Source organism: Anopheles darlingi, chromosome 3, assembly GCF_943734745.1.
Source record: "Anopheles darlingi chromosome 3, idAnoDarlMG_H_01, whole genome shotgun sequence".
Classification (NCBI taxonomy): domain Eukaryota; kingdom Metazoa; phylum Arthropoda; class Insecta; order Diptera; family Culicidae; genus Anopheles; species Anopheles darlingi.
In genome coordinates, this window is record NC_064875.1 from 62,067,042 (window position 1) to 62,092,041 (window position 25,000).

General features: G+C 52.3%; 2 protein-coding genes across 2 annotated transcripts in view; one reads left to right on the forward strand and one right to left on the reverse strand.

The window, feature by feature from the left end:
* The window catches only part of LOC125958041 (uncharacterized), a 28,447-nt gene extending 5,417 nt beyond the window's left edge, over window positions 1-23,030 (reverse strand). The window contains exons 1-2 of the mRNA XM_049691140.1: window positions 22,801-23,030; window positions 22,006-22,173 (exon numbers count right to left, since the gene is read on the reverse strand). Coding sequence (XP_049547097.1) covers window positions 22,006-22,008 — 3 coding nt within the window. The 5' untranslated portion in view covers window positions 22,009-22,173; window positions 22,801-23,030. The remainder of the gene's footprint in view (window positions 1-22,005; window positions 22,174-22,800) is intronic.
* LOC125958068 (uncharacterized) lies at window positions 6,494-7,061 on the forward strand. The gene is made up of 2 exons (XM_049691191.1): window positions 6,494-6,646; window positions 6,714-7,061. The coding sequence occupies exons 1-2, from the start codon at window positions 6,578-6,580 to the stop codon at window positions 7,017-7,019; spliced, it is 375 nt and encodes a 124-aa protein (XP_049547148.1). The 5' UTR covers window positions 6,494-6,577; the 3' UTR covers window positions 7,020-7,061.
* Window positions 23,031-25,000: the final 1,970 nt, after the last annotated feature.

Here is a 25,000-nt window from a genome sequence, read left to right on the forward strand (position 1 = left end):
ACTCCTGTGCGGCGGGGGTTGAAGCGAGGGTATGATAGTGATCTTCACCTCTCTCCCCCCCCCCCCCCCCGGTCCCGGTCGAGAACCATGCGAGAACCATATGTGGGAGTGTTGGAACGCGCTTGGAACCGGTTCGTGCAAAAATGTCGTCCAGAGCCGGATGAATGATGAATAGATGGAATATTCGCTTGGCTGCTAATCTTGGCCGTAATTCCTTCTACCAAAGACCGGAACGGTGCTTCCACCCGCGACTGTGACATTTCGACAACGCCGATATCGTCGACGGCCCGGGGGAAACCTTTTCCAGCATCATAACTGCCGCTTCTTCAGAACCAGCAGAATGCCGCGCATCAAATGTCGTGCCTCTAATGCCGCGGATGACACTCTAAACGCTCGAAATGTCGAGGTGGTAATAACGATCCATTAGCGTGTCTTCAGTGTTTCAGAAACGAAAAACGAACAAAACGCTCTCCGGCAGCTGTACGCGACCTCACTACGGTGGCTTACGCGGCGGTGTGCTTATCGGTACTGCTGTGCTGTGGTCCGCCGCTGTGTCGTCTTAACATTTTATCCTCGTCCCCACGGCTGGCTGGACGATCATCATCAATCGTCCGGCAAACTGGCAAACCACCGAACCGGTCCGAGGTGGGGGGAAGATTCCGCGAGACCTTTTCCAAATGTGCGGTCTACCCCCATTAGCAGCTGAGTAGAGGGTTGAAGAGTGTGAAGCTTCTGAACTTTTTTGGCACTCGACAGGTGCCACTGGTGGCTTTGGTCACCGAAAAGCGAGGATTAGGACGACGAAAGAGTGCCAACGTTTGAGGCTGACGTAAGGTCTCGGTGGTCTCTAGGCGCGCGCGCGCGCGTACTTGACCGCAATCGAACGTGCCAGCCGAACTGTCAGTCGCGCTGGGAAGGTGATAGTAGCAGGCAGTGGCCAGCTGTCGCTGCAGCTGCAAAGTGAACGACGCAGCAAGCATTTTGTAGTAGAAGGCACTAGGCACAGTAGCCATTTGCTGAACATCTGGCGAAGGCAGATGTTTGAAATAATTTGAATAGCTTACTATGATCGATCTAGGAATCTGCGAATATTTCGAATGTTCTGTAACGTAACAGCTGGCCCAGTTGTAGAAGAACTTGACAGAACACACTTTTTGCGATGCATATCTATGGCTCTAAAAATATAACTCCGATGTAACAAAACAAAAAATGGCTGTCCAAAGCGCAGAGACGTGCCCAGAGACTTCATTATCAAACAATACGAAATGTGGTGAGAGGGAAACGTGAAATGATTCGCGCGCGAACACAACCAACAAACCACCATTTGAGACACCGTTTTCTAAATCCTATCTAATCACAACGCCAATCGCCTCCATGTGAACGCTTTTCATTCCCGCAAGGTGCGAAGTTTCAGATTGGTTTCAGGCATTCAGTGGATGTACTTTCGACATCGCTCCGAGTCGCAGGTGGCGGTGAACGTTACGGGGTTGCTGCAACTCCTGCGCCATTTTTTTTCTCCTGCGCCAATCTGATTTTGCAGCTCTGGGAGAGATAATTGCTTAAGCAGCTAGTTGTAACTAGCGTGCGAAGTGACTAGACAAATACTGGAGCGACATTTGCATTGTGATGCTCGTTTGTTCTGTTGCTTAGCAAAAAAAGCCTTCAAGCAGCTCAAGGATAGACGCAGGGTGCGAATGTTCCAGCAACACCACTCCGGTCTGTATCTATATGATTTATGTTTAGCTCCCCTAAAACGTGGTTTAAGACGACGTTTTTCGAGAAGTATTTATAGGACATTTTTATTGAATCTTGCAGATTCTGATCCACACGATCAAGCTGGTAGTATGTACCAGCATCCAGCTACCAAGTGTACTCATCCTATGTTACGCAACGACTCCCATCCTATCCTATCCTATTAGCATATCATTATCCGTGTCTACCAATCTCCATGTATGCACCCATCATCATCTTCATGTTTGGGCATTCAGTGTTGCGTGTTGATGATTCTCTCACGACTCACCTCTCTCTCTCTCTCTCTCTCTTGCTTCTCTGCTCCTCTGTCGCTTCAACCCCCTCCCCAACTTTGTCCACCATTTACTATCGATCAAAACGAAGAAGGTGCTTCAACTCCTCATCGCCGTCCCACAGGAAACATGGCCATGTGGTATGTGTGTGTGTGTGTGGCGTGAAAAAAAGTGAAACCCCGCACTGGCCAGTGAACGAAACCAGTAGTGGCACCACCGGCTACAAACCACCACTATCACCGCTATCCCGAAGCGCCACTTAAAGGGCCTACGGGCAATGCAAATGGTTGCATGAATTTATAATAAATCATTGTTTCGAAGACGAAGCGGGCATTACATTACAACAACGGTGCCGCCCCGGTCGGTTCGGTCTCGTTATCGGACCGGCCACATATGCCTGACGACGGTGGCGGTGGCGGTGGCGGTGGCGGTGGCGATGTCGTCTCGAGAACCGAAAACGAAAGCGAAAGTTCCGCCGCCGCCGTAAGGTCTGTGACTTAATAATGCGTTTCACCCCGGACCCTGCCGGCGGCGGCAGACCCTGCTGGTGATAGCGTCGCACACACACACACAGAGTACACGGGTGAAAGTTGCTCCCGTGCATCCCCCTTACCCTCCCCCCCTCCCTCCTTTCCTCGAGATATGCGTCCCCACTCTCTCAGCGGCAATCACTGACCTACGGTAATCGCAGCAGCCGTCTCGTCGCTGTTGCTATTGCTACCGCTACCGTTGCTGTGGTGTTTTAGCTGAGACAGCGCGACGGCGCATGCGCACAGGCAGGCATCCTGCGATAATGTCTGGTACCGGTCACGGCTATGGGTTGCTATGCCTGTCACCAACTGTCAACATCCCGCCGTGTGCACTCGAGCGAAAACAAACGTTTGCTTTCACCCGTACAGCATGTGACCGGGAAGGTAGCAGCAGTACCCAACCCAATGACGGAAGAAAGAAGAAGTCTGAGAATCAGGACATCTTGACCTCCCCCTCGAAGTGCGAAGACGAACCCCCCCCCCCCCCCCCCGTGACCCCGTGTCAGACGTTGCTGACAGCTCAATTAACATTCCCATCAGCGGTTGGCGCTGTTCAATCAAGCGTAAAAATGTGATTTTCCCACTACCAGGAGCGCATCCTGCAGCAGGAGCAACTGTCAGTCAGGGACTAGTATGTGTGTGTGTGTGTGACCGTGGGACTCCACTGTGCAGTCATGCGTGGTGGAAACTCGCGACCAACTTCCTTCCTCTCCTCACGAGTACACGGACATGACAAGCAGAGAACGGTAGTGGCTAATGCTGCTACTGCTGCTACTAATGCGTCGATTAAGGACTCCAATGTTCACTCGAGCAGAAAACGTGAGACACTAGGGCCAGGTGCCAATGCCCGGTAGCAGGTAGACCCCCCAAAGGGGATCTAATGTACCAGAAGTCCTCCTGTAAGGACTCCTGCGGTCCCATGCCACGGTGTGCTCTATGCTCCCATAAACACTGCCAAAAAGCGTGAGCATAGACGGATACGATTTGTGCGCATACTTTATGCCGCCCACGTGAGGAGCAGCGGTACGCGCGCTGTGCTTTGTCTTAGGACTCCGGGCTCTCTCCGGGTGACCCTACATACAAGCGCGCGCGCGCTCGCCACCAATTATGACATCCTGGTACGATGGAAATCATATTATTCACGGTCCACTGGCTCCACGAACCTTGGGAGGTGGGGCGGACCTTCCGAAGCATAACGACCACCTCGGCCCCCGGGCCTTTCCAATCCAAATCCAAAGTGATGTCCGGGTCCAGTTTGAGACCGGGGAGGGGAGGGGGCAGGGGCGCAGCTACCGGTCGTCGTGTCCGGGTTCGGACCTTTCCCACTAGTCATTCCCCGTCCCTTTCCACCCCCCGTGGTGGTCTCTCTATTGTCGTGTTGACAATTTCTCCCGATCATCATCATCGCCGTCGTCGCCATTCATTGTCTTTCGCCATGCCGTGACCTGGCATGGTACGGAGTGCGCACGCCCACCGCATACACAATTGCCGAGGCGGGGTTCGAGGGAAACCCGGGCCCGGGATTCGAGTGTGCAGTCAGTTGGAGCGAATTTTCGGGGCCGTCTCGTGGCATTTTCCCTTTCGCCTCACCGGCCACAAAGATTTCGATGCGATGCCGAGTCCGAGGGCCTTCTGGGTGGATTCTGGGTATTACTATTGGGAAAATCCGCGTGTGGGTGGCTCTAATTTTTCCGATTTTCCGGCACTCTTGTGCGCTCAAGCGTGAGCAATAGAATTTTCCGACACCAGGAGTGCAGCCAACCGTGAAGGTTAGCATGCTGCTGGTGCTGGTGTGTGTGTGTGTGCACCGGGTGGACTCCACTGCCCAACGAGGCATGGAATGTCTTCGGAGACTTCTTAACTCCTAGACCAAACCATTCCGGGCCTCTCCGAAGAGTAAGTCTAAGTTTCAAAAAGGAAAACGGTCGTTGCCGTGTGGCGATTAGAAAATTGGAACCCTTTTTTCCACTTGATTTGAGTTCACTGAAGCGTGAAAAATAGAATTTCCCGATCGCAGGAGTGCAGCCTGGCAAGGGAGGTGGTATTCTTTTTTCGCAAGGGGGGTTTTTATGTTATCTATTTTACTTTTACAGTTCACCAGCGTAAATGTAAATGTGTCCGCAAGAGATAGGGGGTGCGACATGCGTGGGTGTATGTGTGCAGTCATGCGTAAAAGCCACACCACCAGATCAGCTGATTACCCCTCCAGACACCTGACAGCGCCAGGCCGGGTGGTCATTTTGAAACGATTATCACAGGAAAAAGAACATCCTGTCTGACTGATAAGCGAAATCGACGAATGGTAGGCCAGGATCGGAATGCAATCAATCGGAAAAACACTAAATTATCAATGTTCTCTACCAATAGTTATCTCGCCGCTGGTTCGCTGCGCTTAGCAGCCACACCAGAAAGGGACATGCGCACTAGCGCACACTTCCTGTGCCGGTCATGCCACTGTCAGCTGGCAGCCGTCATGACACCGAAAACAACGGTTCCATCGCCGTGATTACCGTCGTGTTTAATGAAGCGGAAAATTGTGGTTCGCTGCTAGCAGGGCCGCATGGTGCAGTGGGTACTCCAGTCCGGTGGCTTATGCTCCCTTGGGGGCGGAAATTGCGGAAATGTTGGACCCCCCCCCCCCACAGATTCTGGGGCCGTTCGATAATTATACAATCATGAGTTCAGTGAAGCGAAAAATGTGATTCCCCGCGTACCAGGCTGGAAGGAGCGGCAGCGTGACGCGCTACGGTGGATCATAATTCCCCGTTTTTGGACTCCCCTGTTCAGTCATGCGTAAATGCGTACCCCAAAGGACGACATGAAACACACTTTCATTGTCTGCGTGTCTGTCGTTAGTGTTCTGGAGTGCCGCGAACGGACGGCCGGACCGACTGCTGCTGATAAGCAGGCTCGTGAGGATGATTGGATGGTGGATGTGTTTGTGCGTTCGGATTCACTGGAGCATGAATTATGATTTCGTTCGAGCAGGTTAGCAGCCCTCGGAACAGGCAGCCGCGGGACGAAATTGCATGGAGAACGTTTCCCTACCCGTTTCCGGTACGCCACTCCCGTGTTTGCGTTTGGTTTCTTCCTTTCTTTTACCTGGTTCCTGTTTTGCGGGAGGAAGGAACACCGCCAGGAACCACGAAAACATCGCAATGATGTGTTACAACAAACTACTCCGCGTGTAATGGAGCGTGTGTATTATTACGGGTTTTTTTCTTCCCTTCGGTGCGTCAGTAAACACATTAATTGCCCTCGCGCACACGTCAATCACTGATAGACAACTACTGCACTATCCAATACTAGCCATTGGGAATGTGCCACAAAGTATGCTAGTGCCAGGCCACGGCAATGTTGCATACCGCGTCGAGGAAAGAAAGGAGCGGTGTCGATGACGATTCCATTTCGCGGTTAACAAAATTACATCGTTTACCATTACGAACATGGCGTGCAAAAAACATGCGAAAACCTGCGTTCGTGCTGCCTCATTTAACAATGAATGCGGCCCGTGAGCCTGGCTTGCTTTGATTGGATTTTTACATTCACTCTTAGTGTGCTTTTGATTTGTGGTGTGTGGACCTTAGCAGGCTATTATACACGGTATGCCGGATGTCATTTTGCTTTTTTCACGCGTTTACGTTGCGGAGGATTGAAATGAATTTACGCTCTCTCGTCACGCCTGCATTCCTGACTTACCTACGATCGTGGATCGTATTTCTTGTTCTAGATCTCTCAAGCGCCCCTTGAACGCGTCACACACACATAGTGATACCACGATGATGCTTTTGTTCTTGACATTGATCTCGGCTGATGCAAACCGGGCCAACGAGCGAGCGCAATGTTGGCACAGAGGCACCGAGCGCAACTGATCAAACAGAGCAAAAGCAACAGATTGTGCGGTGCTGGTTCGCGTAGTTGATCTCCCGGAGTCTGCTATACGCCATAAACTAGTACTCGTTGGGCCGAAGGTCCAGTGTCCAGTTCTAGTTGACCTCCGATAGGGAACAGCATCACATCAGAATGTCACGAAGTGGCGGTTCGGTTTGCATTCCTCTACTGCTCCTCCTTCTCCTTGCATTGTGTTCGTTGGTAAGAAGTTCTCGCGCGCGACTCGCTGGCTAAGGTATAAAGCGGGATTCTATATAATTCATTCTAGGTCTCCACAAAACCAATGCTAGATCAGGAAGGCACCTCAAAGAGTGAGGAAGGACCGAAGGAAGAGCTATCACAGGAATCGAAAGCCATCGCTCTCATCCACCATCTCACCTATCTGATTGACTACCTTGTGCGTTACGTACTGGGCGCTAGTGACCGCAAAACGCCTCAGGATGCCGCAGACTACTACCAGTCCGCGCTGGTCGAGGGGAAGGACGAGAATGGACAAACCGGTGCCCAGTACCGACCGAGCAAAGAGCGTGCCCAGCAGGAAATGCAAATCATAGATCAGCTGATGAAAAGCTAGGTCTAGATGCCCAATACCACTACTACTACTAACATCGTTTCACTGTGTTATTGTCTCGTGTTTGTCGTGTTGTTGGTGATGACCAAATCATAATTGTCGTTGTGGATAATGAGCTGGATAACCACTTTAAAGCGCAGCGGCGCATAGCGAGTCTTCTTCATAACTGCTTGAACCTTGACATGGTTCGGCATCGACGTTTGCGGTCGAATCAATGCGGTCATCGCCGTGCGACAACCAACCGAGCGTCGTCAACTCTAGCGACGATCTAGCGATCATTAATATGCCAGACAGTGATCGCGGTTGCGAAATGGTACACCACATTGCAGACCACGTCCAGTAGTAGAACCTCGGAGTGTGCTCGGTGCTTTGTTTTTTTTTTTGGTCGCACGGATTGCCAAAACCGATTACCCGATCTAAAGACTCCGTGAAGGCGACTCCGGTGAAGCGATCAATTCCTAATACAACCACGTGCACGAGCTTCTGAGTGATGTCTGAGTTTAAATACAGAGCACAAACTTCACGGTGAGGTACGCGCGCATAGCGGTTCTTACCGGTTCAAAACTTAACATGAACCTCACGCATGCCCGGTTGGTCCATTTTGGCAATCGTTAATGCCAGGAATGGCCGGTGGCGCGGGGGAAAGGAGAGCAATAAGAACATTATGGTATGGGCTAGTTTATGGGCGTCAGGCAGGGCGTTACGGTGCACCGTAACACGGACCACGACGGCGCGGTACTAGCTGGACACCACAGTCACCGTGAGGGGTTCCAAGGTGATCCAGTTCCGTGCTCGATTGCACTAACTGTTCCATTCTTCGCTTCGCTCTCTCGCTGTGTGTGTGTGCCCGTGTGCCCGTGTGTCTGACAATCTTATTATACCTCCCTGCTTCTTCTCGGTTTTGCTTAATTTCGTTTTCCGTTTTCAGGCGCGCGCGCGCGTAGCTGTGGCGTTGTTGTTGCGAGTGAAACTTGCAGGCCCTCCTAGCCTTACTAACGTGGAGGGAGGGCTTCACACTTGACAGCCACAGAGTAGTGACGGTGTGATGACGGTGTGTGCGAGCACGCGCCCGTGAACAACTTTTACGCTTTTGTTCTACACACAAAAGTCAAACCGCGATCGCACTAGCATTCACTTCTGATCCAGTCTACAGTCCGGCACCTTTAGCAGCCAGCCAGCCAGCCATAAACTGGTCCTGTTACTCTCCAGTCCAGCCGCCATTGACGTAGACGCGATCGCGAGGCGAGGCTTTTATCGTTCCAACCCGGTCCGGCCGGGTTTGCATCCCCAGGCCTCGTGCTACGACCTTTCGCTTACCGCCGTTGCTAGCACACTGCAAGGTCTTACCGCCAGGCAATACCACCCAAAGGGAGGCGGTGTGCGAACGACATTTCACTGCCACCGGCAGCAGGATTGGAGAACGGAGAGAACGGAAATCGAAAATGGTAAGAACAGGGCCACAGGGGGACCTCCGACCACTCCGGCTTGTCACTTCCTTTTGCGCGGTGCTGCTGCTGCTACTGCTGCAGGTAAAGCAGGAAGTCGAGCACTAACACGACGACGACGACAGCGAACAGATTGACTTATGGCCCTCTAGAAGTAGAAGGAAGCATGCAAAAGGTTCATCGACGATCGATTGCGAGCTCGCAATCGTTGATCGAGATCGAGTAACCAAGCGTGGAATAGGTTTCAATCTGGCGGTCTCAGAGGCATATTCCCGCCTCTGTCCCTTCATCGATTTGGTCAGCATTTGTCACAACAAACTGTCAACAAGCCGCAAGCACTCGCAGTCGAGAGCGATCATCATAAAATAGTGAAGCAACGCAAGCGAGTCCACCGATGGGTCCACGTCCCTCTCTCGCTGCACGCTTTCAGTCCGAGTGTCACCTTAATGGCACGTTTCGTGCGTTGGTTAACCAATCACCATGCAGCCAGTCTTGGGCACTGGGTGCTGAAAGTCGTCGATTTCGTCGTTGGCTCAACGTCGACGGACGGTTGACGAAACCGGTCCCGGTTGGCCATATGATTAAGCATTCATTGACCTCCTCGTGGAGCTGCGTGCCGAACGTGCAGTCCCGGCCAATTGGTGAAACCGAACCGCCGCTGCTGGCGCTGCTGCTGATGACTTTTACTATGCCCTTGGACCATCAATTCGGTTCAACTGATTAGCATGGAAATCTCTCTCTCTATCTCTCGCGCGCTTTATCTATCTGGCGCCCCTGCAGCGATGACCCTTTCGACGATGGATTTGATAAGAGCAGAAGAAAAGCATGTCACGTTTGGCGTGGCGGCTGACCACACAAAATTCGCTTTCGTTTCGCGACCGCATCTCGTACCAACCACGGGGGGAGTTACAGATAATGCATGCATGCAGCTGTACTCCTCTCGCAATCCGCACGGTTCGCACGGGCGTTTCCTGGCGCATGTTGCGTGTGGCCCCGAAAGAGAGAGGGAGGCAGGTGCCTCGCTGACTGACTGACTGGCGGCGATGCCATAATGGCTTGATTGATTTCTCTCCTTCCCGATGGCGTGCTGTTCCAGCCGGTTGAAAATGGTACTTGCCACACACACACGCACACACTCACGCGAAGCATCCCCAAAAATGGAGTTACGTTGCGTTACGCAGCAGCAGCAGCAGCAGCAGCAGCAGCGATCGAGGTATTAATTACGGTGCCCGAACCCGAAAGCGGAATGACAGGTTCGTCACTTATTACATCGCGTCGCGGGCGCGCGCGCAATACGGAGAATGAAAACAAAAGACTTGACTTGACCAGCGAGCCAGCGAGTGACGAACCCGATGTACGGATGTTCTCTCTCTTCTCCCGGATGACTTGCAGCGAGTGAACGACGATCGACGATCGCCGCCGCCGCCGATTGAAGGGATGCGAAAGCGAAAGTGAATTACGAAGACCGGTTGTTGTTGGTCGCGCGCGGTAAAGGGATGACCTTCTCTCCCTCACGTTGCCACGTTGCTTCCCATATCCCCAGGTTGTCTGGCAGCAAATAAGGGTTTGTCTTGGGGGGCCGGAAGTCGCGTGAGAACCGGCGGCGTGTGAGCGCAAAGTGCACTCCACCTTATGACCTTTCGTCTGGTGGTCTGGGGGGAGTCTTTATCTTTAATGATGCGGTATTGTGGGAGCGTGTCCGCGAGCCACACCACGATTTCACTTCCACAATCTTCCGGTGGAAGGTAGAGCTCGGAGGGGGAGTGCTCGAAGCGAAAACCATTTCTCACCTTTTTAGCGCCTGATGCACGCTAACTGTTGCCTGTTGCTTGTTGGCTGCAGCTCGTTAGCCAAAAGTAGATAGCATTGCAGTTGAATTCACGCTTTAGCCAAAAAAAAAATCCGTTGTGGTTGGTAATTGGAAGGATGATCCGGCGACCTCTAGGGGCACCTAGGGGCATCGGCGTGGTGCTCACAGATTACTGGAGGTCACGACAATCAGTCTGGGGTTGCTTGTACCTCGAACTGGAATGGGAAAACCGAAAACATCGAAGTGATTTCGAAAAAAAAAACGGAGAATCCTCTACGAGTGGTCTCCAGAGAGCTTTGCTGGCAAGCTCGAAACTCCTACAGAAACCGGACACCGAACAGCACCTTGCACGGTGCTGCTTCCACAACAACAAAACGGACAAACGGCAGCAGCAAAGCTCCGATCGGTCATTGGACGCCGGGCTTAGGTTTGGGAAAGTTAATTATGCACCAGGCCAGCCTCGTGCCTGCGTCGTGGCGTCTGATCCCCCCCCAGCCAAAGACACGCAGCATACAAGCATAGCATAGGAGGACGTGCCATCGGTGTCAAACACCAACGGTGTACGGTGTTGAATTTGTATGCTACGGCGAGTAACGAGTAGCGAAATATTCACACGTTCCATGGTACCTGGCCAGTTAGTGGTCGACGAGAGAGCGAAAGAGACCCCAGAGAAGGAGGAGAGAGAGAGAGAAAGAGAAGCCGCGCCAGTGGTCGGTTTCAATGACATCGATTTCTCGATCTCGCTTCTCGAACTGTCAACCTCTCTGCCTCTGCCTCGGACCCCCGGACCGGATCAACGTCAACGAAGTACTCGACGTCACTTCACTTCCTCGGCTGCCACTGGGGCCGATTGTTTGCTGGAAAAATTGTCACCTGCGACGGTGCGACGGAAATCGAAAGTGACATACGCACACACCTCGATCGAGGTGCTGTCGAGCGATCAATCGAACGACGACGACGCGCTTCACGCGCTGCCTCTCGAGACTGGCAGCGATCCTGATGTGTGTGTGTGCGTGGCCACCGTGGTTTTCCATTCATTTCGTTTTCCTTCCGTTCCATTGCGTAACCGCCGCTGGCCGGCCGGCCGGACCGGACCGGGAATGATTACAACGCAAAACAGAAAAGCCGAAAGCCGAAACAAAACGAGGAAGAAACGAAACCGCCTTTCGGTTCGGTGTCCAGAGATGCCGGCATGATTTATGATCGATTAATGCGCCTCTCATTTTTGGGGCCAGCTGTTTTGTGTGTGTGTGTGTTTGGATTCGAGCGATCGCAGGTGTGCAAAACTTGACAAAAAAAAAAAAACGCGGCATTAAAGCATCCTGTTCGAGGACGGTCTGGACGGTTGGTACAGTTTTTTTGTTGTTGTTGTTGTTGCGTATCTGCCCGGCACCACGGTCAATGATAAATGGTTCAAAATCTCCGGACTGATGTCTCCAAAGTTTCCCATGGAATGAGTCAGATGCTCAACGCGGAATGGAAATTAGATGTTTTGTGCGCAGAAACTACGTTGCATGTTTCGCACAATTCCAGTGCCTTATGATCGATGATCCTCCACTGGAGCAGCTGCCCGGCTGATCGAGATGCCGTCATCGTCCGGTAGCTCGCTCCGGTGACGCTGAATTTGGTCCGAGGTCCGAGGAGGACCCACTGGCAAGCTGGACAGCTTGGACAGCATAAATCAAACTGGTAGCGAGCGGTGCGAGTGCGATACGATCGAGTACATAACCGGTATCGAATTCACTTCCGGTTCCTCCTGGACCCGCTGATCCCGCTGATCGTGGGAACGAAATATGGAGATCCAGGAAGCCGCACAACAGGACCGACCAACCGACCGACCGATGGTGGCGGGGTATGGTTTGTGTGAGTGTGATCGCCGTGATCGCTTCCTTTCGAAAAGGCCAAACCCAAATGGTGATCTGTAAAGTGGCGATAACCATTCGATTCTAGTGCCGATCGCAGGGCTACGGGGTATCTAGCGATCGCGATAGAGACGATCAAATCTCGGGAATTAATATGCCAGAAGGCAAACATATTGGCGAAAGCAATCGTTCACTGTTGCTGCTGCTGCTGTAGCATATAAACTAACAAACGAGCGCTATACTGCTCTCACTACTAAGGCAGGCTTCTAGTCCGCCTCGATCAATCGATCGCGTTGCTGAGTCGCTTTCGATCACACGAAAACACATTTCCGTGGCCAGCGGGGCAACATTGTTCCTTGAGGCCATTGTCGCGTGCAAGGCCGACTTGTGAATGTGAAGGTGTGTTTTATGTGTTTCTCCTAATTTGGTGATCGCCGCTGATCGCGTTTTGAACCCAAACTGGGACCGGGAAAAGATGGAAACCAATTCATTTTGCTGCCTGAGCCCTGAGCTGAGAGTTTCCGCTCCAAATATTCCCCACAAATGGCATCTATTTAGTATAATACACTTCATAGTCCCAGTCGAGCGTCACGGAGAAAAGGTGGATTCGAAGTCGGCTGCAGGAGTTATTTGGTGGAAAATTAATATTACCTGAAGAGGTCATTTGTTAGACCACAAATACGAACACGCGCTCGCTCTTTAGTGTCTGGGAACTGGAAGCTTACCTGGAAGGAGGAAAAATGGAAAAAGAAGAGAAGTTAATTAGTAAAATGGAATTAAATCAATAAAAAGCGCGCTGCGGCACTCTCCGGGAGGAGGGAATTCCATTTAGTTGAACCAACAAACGATCAACAAACAATGGGAAGCGAGGAAAAAGCGGAACTAGCGGAGCCTCTGTCTGTTTGGCTTCGCAATTCTTTCTCCAGACCGGTGTGCCCGACCTGGCTGGCACACAATTGTGCGCGAAAATTGAATGCTCCGGGTACGGGGCTCTTCCGCGTCCGCGGAACATGCGACCGAAGAATGTAAACCCGTCTGGGCGCGCGAAACCCTCTCAATCAGACCCTCTAGACGCCTAGTCAAAGGCCCACTCGCAAAGCTCGCACCTTGAGCGCCACCCCAAGACAACCTTTTGTTGGGGATCATTTACTCGCTCACCCTTTTGTGCAATCTCTCTCTCTCTCTCTGTCTGCCTGCGTGTCTCGACGACGTCTTGAAACCAGTTTGGTTGGCAAAATAACCAGCCACGGGCCAGCGGTATTATTAATTGCAACATCATTTACACACACACACACGCGCTCTGGGCTCGTGTCTAGGTGAAGCTGAATGTGATCTCTAATGAGTGCAACAGGATCAAAACGTGCCCGTGCGCGCCTTCCTCGAGTCTTGCGATTGTAGCCAGCCTTTTTGAAGGCGTAGAAAGATGCAGGCAATGCTGCAATATCCAGGCCAGTTCCAAGATCTGGTTCCTCCGTCTGTCTGTCTGTATGTCTGTCTCCTCCGGATCGTTTCATACATAAAGGCAGCTGGAGCAGAGAGCATCGAATGTCGGAAGTGGATCGTGCTCGTTGGTTCCTGGTTTGATTGACGCGTGGAGCGTGGGTAACGACGCCACTTTCGCCATGATCTTGCCATGAGCGAGAACGAACGAAAGGCGAGTAGTTCGCGACGTCTCGCTGGTGCGCTGCTCAAGGACAGGTCAACAGGGTCAGCGCGAGGTTGTGTGCCGACGACAGCAGCAGCAACAACAACAGCCACGAGGTGCCCCGAAGTGTTCGGACAGGAAATGAAACCGCGCCAGACTGCGTATGGTGGGTTCGTCACTTCGTTGAAGTCTTCCGTTAATCGGAAGCGAATTGGACGAGTAAAGTGAAGTGTTTTTTTTCTCGAGCCACCAACGCGCACACGACCGTAGCTTTATCATCGTAGTTCAACAACAATCTGTCCATCCGTCCATCCGTCCGTCCATCGGAACAACCTCGCCGCTCAATCGAGCGGATCGCCTCCATCGGTGGTCGGATGAGGATGAGCAGCAGCAGCAGTCGGAGCTGTGCTCGTGCCAAAAACCTGTTTATCCACCTCAAATTTCGAGGATGAACCGAGCGAACCGGTTGACATTTTCCGGGCTCCCTTCACCACACGCTTCTTCTGCCGACCCCCCCTTCCGCTCTGCCTCTTGTAATGGCAGTTTGCTAGCCACCGATCGATTCCGGTTGTCGCGATCGCACGACTGCGTGTCGCGTTGCCAATGCCTTCAGCCGGGTGGTGGTACCGATGGTTCGCCGTTCGTGAACGCTAATGTTTACAAACATCGATAAAGCATATTTGCATAGTCGGCTAGGCTAGTGCGCATTGGCTCTTGTCCTCGTCGCCACCAACCACCACGTTGGTTGTTGGGTTTTTTTGGCGAGCAAGCAAACAAACGGAACAGGAAACCTTCCACGAGGATCGTAACAACAGAGAACGCCAAACTCTATTAGGCATCGATTAGTGTGGTTGCGGAGTTGCTGGTTGTGGCAAACAAAACAAACAGAACAGCAAACAGCGAGTCCCGAGCGAGTTGCAGTCAGAGCCGTGTGCAGCCGTGACTCATGATCATGTTTTCACGTGATGACTGTGATCAGCACTTGATCATCATCCCGCTTGTAGTGAGTGCGCGAAACGCTCATTACTGTAATTTGATCGATCTTTTCCAAAAGACTTTCTTGCGACTTTCCTTTCTACTGCTGCTGCTGCTGCAAGAAAGCGAAACATTGCCGTTCCCGTTCGCAGATCGCATTCGTCTACTGCTGGTGGTGGTGATCGTATAAATTTCCTTTTCGATTCGATGCCCCAGCCTCCCAGTTCTGATTGCTACAGTGCTTCTCGGCTGGCGGGGTCCACGAGTAAGAAAATGAAATCGAAACGCCACTTCTACGCCTTCACGCCTTCGTCTGTGACTGTGGCAATGTGGCTCGTTAGACGGTGGATCGATCGAACGAACGATGCATGAGTCGTCTCCTCGAGAGCGCAAAAGGGAAATGCTGCAGCAGCAGCTGCTACTCGGCACACAACCGTGAAAAGTGGGTCGAATGTGTCGGTTGGCTGGGTGCTGGTGGTGGTTAATTTGGGGTGAAAATTGGAAGCAAATCATTTCCACCTTGAAGCATCAACAGTCGATCGTCGATCGAGTGAAATGGTGATTTGTTTAGTTTGTAGTGGGACGACGAGAGAGCTTACAGCAGAGCCATTTGTGCTTCGACGCGCCGTAAAACGCTCACTAAGTGATTCCATCCATCTCAACCAACTGCTGCTGCTGCTGCCGCTGCGGGTTTGTTTTTTTTTGTCAGGAGGAGCTCTAAAGCGTGTGATCGCCCGCATAACGCTCATTCGTTCACAACCAGCCAGCCTGGTTGCCAGCTAGCCAGCCCGGGATGGCAACTTACGCAAAAGTCCATCATCCGAGTGTCGAAGTGTGTGGCGTGTGGTTTTTGCTGCGCCGCGCGTTTTGTTGGTTTCTCGTTAGGAGACGCAAACCAGCGACACATGTCTGTCTCCTCCGCACACACACACACTGAGAGAGGAGGGCAAAAGGGGTGGCATGTAGGCCAGCGTTGGTGCGCGCAGAGCTCGTGAGCTCGAGTGCTATTTTCTTTTGAAGAAAATTATGTAACGGATCGCGAGCGAGCGAGTGAGCGATCGCGCCAGCGCGCACACACGCCGGAATGGTTTCGCGATGCAGAAGTAGCTCCACACACACACACACACAGACACACGTACAGGCAAGCGCTAACCATTTTCGGCAGCAGTAGCAGCAGCAGCAGCAGCAGCAGATGTGTCGCCACATCGTGTGAGTTGAACGTAAGAGGCGTACATCGCGCACACATGATCACGATCGCATTGCGCATCGCGCCCGTATGTGTGTGTGTGCGATAAGAGATGCGACAGCAATCACGATGACGACGAGCAAGTGATCAATGGTCGTCGTAGTCGTAGCTGGCGGTGGGCTGGTGAGATAACAATCCTTCGACTGGCGCCTTCTTGTTTGCGTTGTATTCAAATTGTCCAATTAGCCCGGGGAGGGGGAGGGAGGGGAACTCAGCGCCAAGGGGACACCGACCACAGCAGCCAGTGACTGCAGTCCCGTCGAGCGTACAGCAGGACGGTGCGCGATACGATCGTTCGCTTACTCGTGAGATATGCTGTCGAACAGCATCCACCAACCAGCCAGCCAGCGAGCTAGCCATCGAGTTGAAACCACGATCGCTCGATCACACGCATGGACGGACGGGTCCGTCGAGGTCAAGCATTTATGATGGACATCGGGCGGGCTGCGGTGGTGTGGAGGTGGTGTCCCGAGTGAGAATGGTGTTGGCCAAGAGGTTGCGGGCCCCAAGAAGCTGGCTCGCTGGCGCCTTAAGGCCGCAGCCATACAATAAACAAATGAATTATTACCCTCAACGCTCGGCCTGTGTGTGTGTGTGTTTGGGGTGGTGGTCGTTCGTGCTCTATTGTTAAATTAGCACCCCGAACACTAGGGGCACGTAGATCGCTGGCCACGGCGCTACACCCCCTTCCCCCGAAATCGAAACCCTCGAAGGGTAAGCATAACACCCCTTTACACCCCCCTGAAGTACTACTAGTTCCACCAAATCCACCCTTTTGCTAGTCAACGGTCGTACGGTCCCGAAACCTAGTTTTGTCTGATCGCGTTCGCGATCTGATGGCCATCGCGTTGTGGGCTTTTCTCTTTTTTTCTTGGCGAGTCACTTTTGGGGGAGAAGGAAGCTCGAGCTGTTTCACTTTTCACAAAAGCACCGCGCGCGGTTTCACTTTCCACCACCACGCGGGCGCACGTCATGCACACCAACGACAACGACAACGACGACGACAAAGACGTGAGTACGGTCGTGGTCATTAGCGTGTGCTGGCAGGACCACGGGCATTTGGGGGGCTAGCTCCATTATCCTCCGGTGACGCACGTACGTCAATCGCGTTCGCGGTCTACAGACCACACCATGCCACGTCGCGAGATCGCTTCGTCGTCGTCGTCGTCGTCGTCGTCGTGATCGAGATCGAGATTGAGTTGGCGAGTGCTGGTTGCCAGCGAGCACTAATAGGGCAGGTGGCTACCTTCTCGTCACCAAACATTCTTGGGGTTCCATTCTGCGCCTTATGCTCTACTGGAGAGACGGCTCAGAAGTCGTGGTTTCACCACCATTTGATTGCTTTCGCAAGAGCAGCCGCGACCAGAGCTGGGCAAGCGCTCATGCAGCGAGCAACTCGCTCGTTTCGAGTGTCTTAGCGTAAGGTCTGGTATCGAACCATTCCAACATTCCAAGCATCCTGGTGCACACATACACAATTAGAAAATGGAAATCGGAGACGCCAGACTGTGATCTCGGTGCTGGCATTGATGCATTTCATGCCGAAAGCATGATCCAATCCCGGAATCGGAAAAGCGTAGCAGATGCGCTCGGTTTACAAAGCGGAGGAGGATGCTTGGTGGGGAGGGGGAAGGGGGCAGAGCTTTCGAAATGCAAAAATGCTATTCATGCAGGCAAGCATTCACCACACCACACCACAGCCAGCCATCATCACGAGGAAAGTAGAAGAAAGTGTGACCAAGAAGAGGCTGAGCGCGCAAAGGGGCGCTAAAATCAACAAACGAGCCTCATCATCACCACCAAGACGGACCTTAGAGAACGCACGGAAGGCACAGAAGGCACGGAAGGCACGTGGAAAACAAAACATAAACACCCAATCATCACGATCATCATCATCATCATCATAATAATCATCATGATCAACGCGCGCCGGTTGTCATGACTCGGCAATCGCTTCAAGTTTCGCTTCAACTGCGGACTGCAAGCCATCCCTCCTACCCCGTTTTGGAGGCTGTGGGCGTCTGGCAAATAGAAACCGGCGGCGGCGGCGGCAGAATGGAAATTTGCAACAACGGAAGAAGAGAAAAATGGCGGCGCACACTCTCGGGCTCGGGAACGGAACTGCGTACCGCGAGTCAACAAAGACTGTGGCGTTCGGTTTGGTTTGCCGTTTTTTCGGGACAGAGAAGGGAGTCCACGGCCCCGCGGGGGTGGTAATAAACGGTTGGTACAACGTGTGCTTGTTTTGTGCCCCTTGTCCCCCTTGTGCGACGACAAATCAACTCCAGACCCAACCGTCGGCGGCAACCGGCAGCAGCACGCCGAAAGAGAAAACAAAACTCGTAAATAAATAAATAATCGGGTGGCCAGCGTGGCGGTCGGTCGGATGCCGAAGTGCCCACCAGTGCCCACCACCGGGAGTCGCTTTTACTTTCTCTTTCAGTTCGACGACCACGGCTGTGAGGCTGCGAGAAAAACGCTTCCCCCATCCCGGGGGGTTGCTCTCTGAGATCGAGATCAATCGAAGATCGTCAGGTGGCCACCACCGATTTGCCTTTCGTTTTCACCCAGCCTCGTGTGACCTTTAGCGAAGGGCCGGAGGATTGGATCAGGTTGGTTCCGTTCGGTTCGGTTCGGTTCGGTTTTGGTTGCTACTTTTTCCTGCTGCTGCTGCTGCTGCTGCTGGTGTGAAGCTGGTGTGTTAATGGCTTTCTTGTGCATTTCCACGCTCGATCGATCGGTACATTTCCCCGCTCGGAGTGGAGTGGAGATTGTGTCTCGCAGTTTAATCTCGTTTTCACCAAGGTCAACCTTCGTTCACTCGCCTCTCTAGTGGGGGGAGATCCGGTTTTATTCTCTTCCCTTTTCTTGGACGCCTTTTTCGTTTTGCAAATTGCACTCGCAAACAATCGTGGTAGTACCCCAAGTCCCAAGGAGGAGGGATGGGTGATGGTGAGAAAACCCATTCCGAAAACTTCCCTTCCCTTCCTTTTGTGAGATCAATTTGAAAAATGATAGCAACAGCAACAGCAGCTGAATTGCATTCTGCGTACACATTGTGTCTTTTGAGGAGGGTTGGAATTTGGTGGCATTAGCATTTTGGGAAAGGCTCCCCTCCCCCCATTGGCTCGACTTGGGAACTCAAAAGCACCCCCCTTTAAGATAAAGGCCACAATCCACTGATTTGCCCTCCATTACATCCGGTCTCCGGAGAGGGTTGCTGCAGTGGCTGTTGCTGCTGCTGCTGCTGCTGCTGCTGTTTGCCTTGTTGCGCAGTTCTCAGCCATTAGAAATGGCCTTAGAAGGGGAGAGGCGGTTACGAGCGTCGGGGGCGCGCGTGAATTGGGGATTGTTTTACAATCACCACTTTTGGGTTGCCGTTAAGCGCCGGATTAGCAGACAAAATGGCAAGTCTATTAAGAGTCCGGAGCTTTTATGCGTTTCGTGGGAGTCAGATTAGTTGCTCAGTTAAGATGTTTTTCTTTATTTAGTTTAAAGGAGCCGGTTTGGGCTTAAATGCATTCTGCACGTTAAGGCCGTCCATCGATCGAGTGACAACCGTGGTGGTGCCGCCCTCCCTATTTGACCACCGCCTGTTGGTCGGTCGGGCCTTGACATTCGAGCGAAACCGGCGTTTAACTGCTTCAAAACGGTACTTATGATTAACGCATCATCATCATCATCGCCGGCGGTGCATGATTGCAGCCGCAGAACGATCCGTAGACCCCTTAGTTGGTTGCTATTAGCGTGCCCGTAAAGCATTAACTGCAATTATCTAGCGAGAGAGAGAGAGAGAGAGAGAGAGCGAGCAACTGTACTGTAAGCAGTTCTAGCGTGAGCGTGTTAGTGGCATCATCGTTACCACAACAGAACAGTTTGACCAACGGTCGGTATGCCCCAAATGCACCTCAACTGAGGGCTCTCCGTCAGTACAATTGAGCTGTTCAGGTCTCGATGTTTCGATGGCCACGCGCACACCGCGACCACGACCACGACGACGCCCTGCAAGACCTTCAAGAGGCTCGCGGTTTGGTTGGCTAATTGAGCAGCATGGAAAATCGCAATCCCCTGGCCGAGCTAAAGGAGGAGGAGATGATGGTGGCCACACAGAAAGAGTGGCTCAAACCAGAGAACCAAAGAGAGAGAGAGAGAGAGAGAGAGAGAGAGCGATAGAGAGTTAACAGTACAGTTCGCATGCACGAAACGGTGCCACAGTGCATATAACGGTGACAAAGTGGCCACGCGTACCACACAACACAATCACGTCGTTCTCTTCACGTTGGCCACGAAAGAAGCAACGAAATTGGTAGTCGAACAGCGGCAGCAGTTGACCTGTTCCCTGTATGTGTGTGTCTCAGAGGATAGAATTGTTTGTCAGTCACAGAACAAACGGAATCCATAATTATATCGGAGCCAATTGGTCCGCGCAGGTATCGGTGGTATACTATATCCTGGAATCCCAAAGGGGAAAGAAGAGAAGAACAAGAAGCAATACCCCCCCAAGAGCGAGCAACAGCAGTCGTGCGGTGTCGCGTCTGTTGACAGACGAGTTTTGAAGCGCGAAGGACGCGTCACTGACGCTGTCGTTGTCGTCATCGCGGTCATTACTGGGTCGTGGCGGTCGCACACACACACGGCACGGTACGGCAGCATAAATTTGCATACTTATGCGTGGTGTCAGCTTGAGGCGTCTTCATTGGCGTCTCTTTGAATGACCGGCCAACAACATAACCCAGCAACGATCGACGATCGAAGCGGTTACTAATTTTGAAGAGAAAATTGGTGGCAACTGTTGAGGTTTTTTTTCGGTTGGGTTTCTGGAGAGCTCCATGCTGGTTCAGATCAGGCCCTTTTGGGTCAATCTCGGGTCTGAGGACAGTGAAGCTGATGAGCTTCTCCAACCAAGCATTCCATTGACCCACGTTTGACGAAGCGCCACGATCTGAAGCCGGTCGCGTGCGTGTGTGCGTGCGTGTGTGTATATCGCACGGTATAACACTAACCAACCAACCTCCTCGTCCCTCTCTTGATTCCGTTCTCGATACCTCACCGACCCCTGCGCCAGGTGGCCTCAACACTCAGGCCTTTTTGCAACCTTGCATTAATTACTGCCACGCTCGGTGCCGTTCGTTTGGTCGTCGCAACCATTCCAATATCGTGCGCGCGCGTTGTGGTTGTTCAGCGGCATCGACGAAACGATCCGAACCGAAGCAACCCTTGCAAGAAGCAAGCGAAGACGAAGACAACGGCAGTAGGCGGGGAGGCGACAAAAAAAAAGTCACAAAAACCGTTCCAAAACCGGTGCCATGGAGATTATGAGAATCGAAATCGGAGTTTTTGTGGCCTGTTCTTTTTTTTGCTTTGCGGTTCGCCGTCCCTTCAACAACGGACGGAATCCGTAGTGGAACGGTGGAGAACGCGGTGAGAGGTCCAGTAGTGTTCGGTCCATTCTCAGCCTCTCGTCGTTCGAGTGGCTTTCGGTTTTCACGGAGAGCGCTCGGAGCGCGTGCGCATACTGTTCATGGGGCTTGATCGGTGTCGTCAAGGTTGAAGGATTGCCGCGACGCGACGTCGCGCCTTTGGCCACCACGCGGGCTCACTGTTACCGGGCTCTGATCCTTGCGCTTTGCGTCGTTTTTCGGTGATTTACAGTTGCAAATGTCACCGGACAGAAAAGGGCAAACGCGTTATGCTTCTTCTCGTCTTTGAATACGTTAATCGAGAGGTCCTGATAAGGTCGGTGTGCTCCATGACTGGCGGTTGAGGCGGTTGGCCGAGGCCCGAATACCAATTGCCCATAATGAGGAAGTCATGGCGTCGGGCACGGATCAGTAACGGATCATTAGCGCGCGAGATCATGATCTTTACGAGGTAGCCTTGAAATGTGCCATGAACACGAAGTGCTTCGATGCTGTCCGTCAACCCCTTACCCGTCCAATCATCTCCATTACTAGGTTTGCTGTAGTTGAGATAAAAAATGCTGCAAACAATCTAAGCGCTACGTACCATTTTTGCGGTGGAAATGTGTCTTAATCCTCAGTGGCCGGGAACCAAATCGTCGTCGCTCCGGGGGACACTCTAGGAACCGAAATCACTTCACTCTCGCTTCTCGTTTGCGCTTCACTCTCTGTTTTTTTTTTTCGTTTTTCTATTCTACTGTTACTGTGAAAATTGCTGCAAAAAGGGACAGTTAGGGAAAGGGTGGGGTAAGATAAAAAAGCGGACACTTTTCTTTTACGACTAAACGTTGGATTTCGATTGGAATTTCGGTGGACACAAATGTAGAACCCAAAGAAAGCTAAAACGGTGAACAACTGCGTGAAAAGTTCCTGTGCCGTGCGCTCGTTGAAGTCTTTTGTGTCGGTTTTTAGCGAGCAACAGCTTGCTTCTCCGAATTAGAAACCGAAACGAAGGTTTTTCGCTATTGTAACCATGGCAATTTCGTGTTTATGGCTACTACAAAATGTTGGTTACTTTTTACAACATTACACACATACACACATACACAGTAGTCCTACAGTCCTTCACCACTCTGTTCGAGCTGCTATTACTTTACGAATTTTCTTTATTTTTTGCAACTTTTTTCGTCGATATACGGTTACTGCGTTTCACCTGGACGGGTCACTCTCGCACACTATCACGCACACATACACACGTAGCAGGATACGGTGTCAAGGATACATTCCACGTTTGTAGTGTCTTTTATACACCCATTAGGGGGATCTTGCTTTGCGAAAACTTATTCCCACACGAGGAAAAGAGCAATTTTGTGCAGCTTTTCCCCGGATTTATTTCACTCACCAGCAAAATAAAACTTCCGTTAAACACTCGGCCCAATAAAGAAAGGATTATCCAGCAAACACTCCGTTGGTCTTGTCTCGATTGACTTGATGGTGGCCTTGCTGGCTGGCTGGCTGGCTGGCTGGCGCCCTGGTAGTAGCGTAGGCAGCTCTGACTGTGACTGAGGGTGTGTGGCACGGCACTCTATGCGCCTGACGGGGGACTACTGATTCCAAATTCGTATTTCCACCGATATCGAGCCCCTCCGGCACTCCGGAGGGTGATCGTTCGTTCGCTCGCTCGCTTACTCGGTCCGCCGTACGTTCCTTTTCCACCATTTTTTTCTTCTTATCTCTTTCTCGCTCTCTCTCTCTCTCTCTCTCTCTCTCTTTCTTCTGCCATACCGAAGAGTGCTGGTTTGTGCAGGCTGGCCACCAGCAGCACCAGCACCAGCGATCGGGGCCTTTCGCGAAAACGGCTCACCGAAGTCAACGCGATCGACGACGACAACGACGACCACGACGACGACGACGACCGCGACGATCCATTTTCAAAAGGCCAAGAGTGGTGGTGGTACCCGAACCATAAAGCCACTAGCGCAAGCCATCCTGCTCATGCCTCATGATCTCATGTCTTCTAGCCTCTGGTTACTGGCATCGCTCTCTTTCTTTCTCGCTTCCTAGTGGATTGGCTTCAACTCCATCTCGCTTGCCTGCATTGACTCCAGCGTGCACCGTGCTCTGTCTGACGGACTGACCGTTCACCGTATTCACTTCTTCGACCACTCCGATCAGCAAGCTTCGATCGCCGCTTGTTGTCGTCGTCGCCATGCCATGGACCGGGCGGTCCGGCAGCACCAGCACCAGTTAGTGGTTTGTTGGGTCTCGGTCTCGGGCCTCCCTTCTTTCCTGTCCACCCCTTTGCTTGCGACTCCGTTCGTTGCGTTGGTGGATCGTTCGGCGATTTCCTTTCGACTCTAACTACTCGTTCGTTCTACGCGCGATCGATCGATCGCGAAGCCATTAGCAAATGCTGAACGTTTGCTGTTACTGGACACGCAGGGGTGGCTGCGTGGAAGGGGAGGGGAGGGTTGGTTGGCCAAAAGGCTATAGTCACCGGTCGAAGCGGTTGCTGAAACCCTTCCAACAACTACCATTTCCTAAGCCGAACATGGCGCACGTTCACTAGCCGTTGTACTAAAACGACTAAAACACGTACACTACTACAAAACATACACACACAGACACTAGAATATGAACCACACACAGACATGGGAGACTGGTCAATCATTAGCCACAAGCGAACGCAGGGCGAACAATCATCAATGACTGGTTGTGGCGTGTAGCCGCGACTCTGGGTTTTGTGGGGCGGCTCCATCGTCCATTGCAACAGTCCCGTCCCAACCCAATGTGGCCGGGTCTTTCCTTTCCTCGCCAGTGCAGCGTTTGCAGCGTGCAGATAAGCCACAGTACACAGGGGATGTTGCTTGGAAACTGTTGATGTACAAAAAAACCTTGGCAACGAAGAGTGCTCCCTCCGAATGCCAATCCGTGTCAGAACAACCACCGCCGCCGCCGCCGCCGATGCCACCGCCACCTCGGATGGCAACTGTCTATAACTAGATCGACGCAGCGCGTGTTTGGCGCTGAAATCGCGGATCGCATTGCTTCATGTCGCACATTACATGATTTTCGTGTTGAGGAGCTGAGTTTGGAGTTCCAGTTCTGCTGGAGGGTTGCGCGTAGCGGAATGGACCTCACGCGGATGGGCGCAACGGTTGCTGAGACTCGTCTTCAGTTCGCATTCGATGAACGAAATCGATCAATTAGCAATGCAACGGACCTAAATAAGCCATCAGCTCTTGTAACGCTCGTCTGACTATTCGACTATTGGGCCTCTCTCTCTCACACACACACCTTGACAGAGGATAGAAGATGATGATATCGACGCAGAAATAGGTCGCTTCCCGGTGGTGCATCTCTATAGCCGGCTCCCCAGACTTTGACCCACAAATAGGACGTCCAGTCCTCATTCCTGTTTATGCTGCTGCTGCCGCAGCATGAATCGAGGACCAAGTTTGATCCGGTTTTTGGTTGCAAACACCGTGGCGATGCAGCAGCGTGTTTAGTGTCCACTTCGACTAGGCTGCTGGACCGCGCGGGGCTAGAAGAAAGAGAAAATGTAGAGCGATTCTATCGCGCGCGCGCGCGCGCACTCCAGA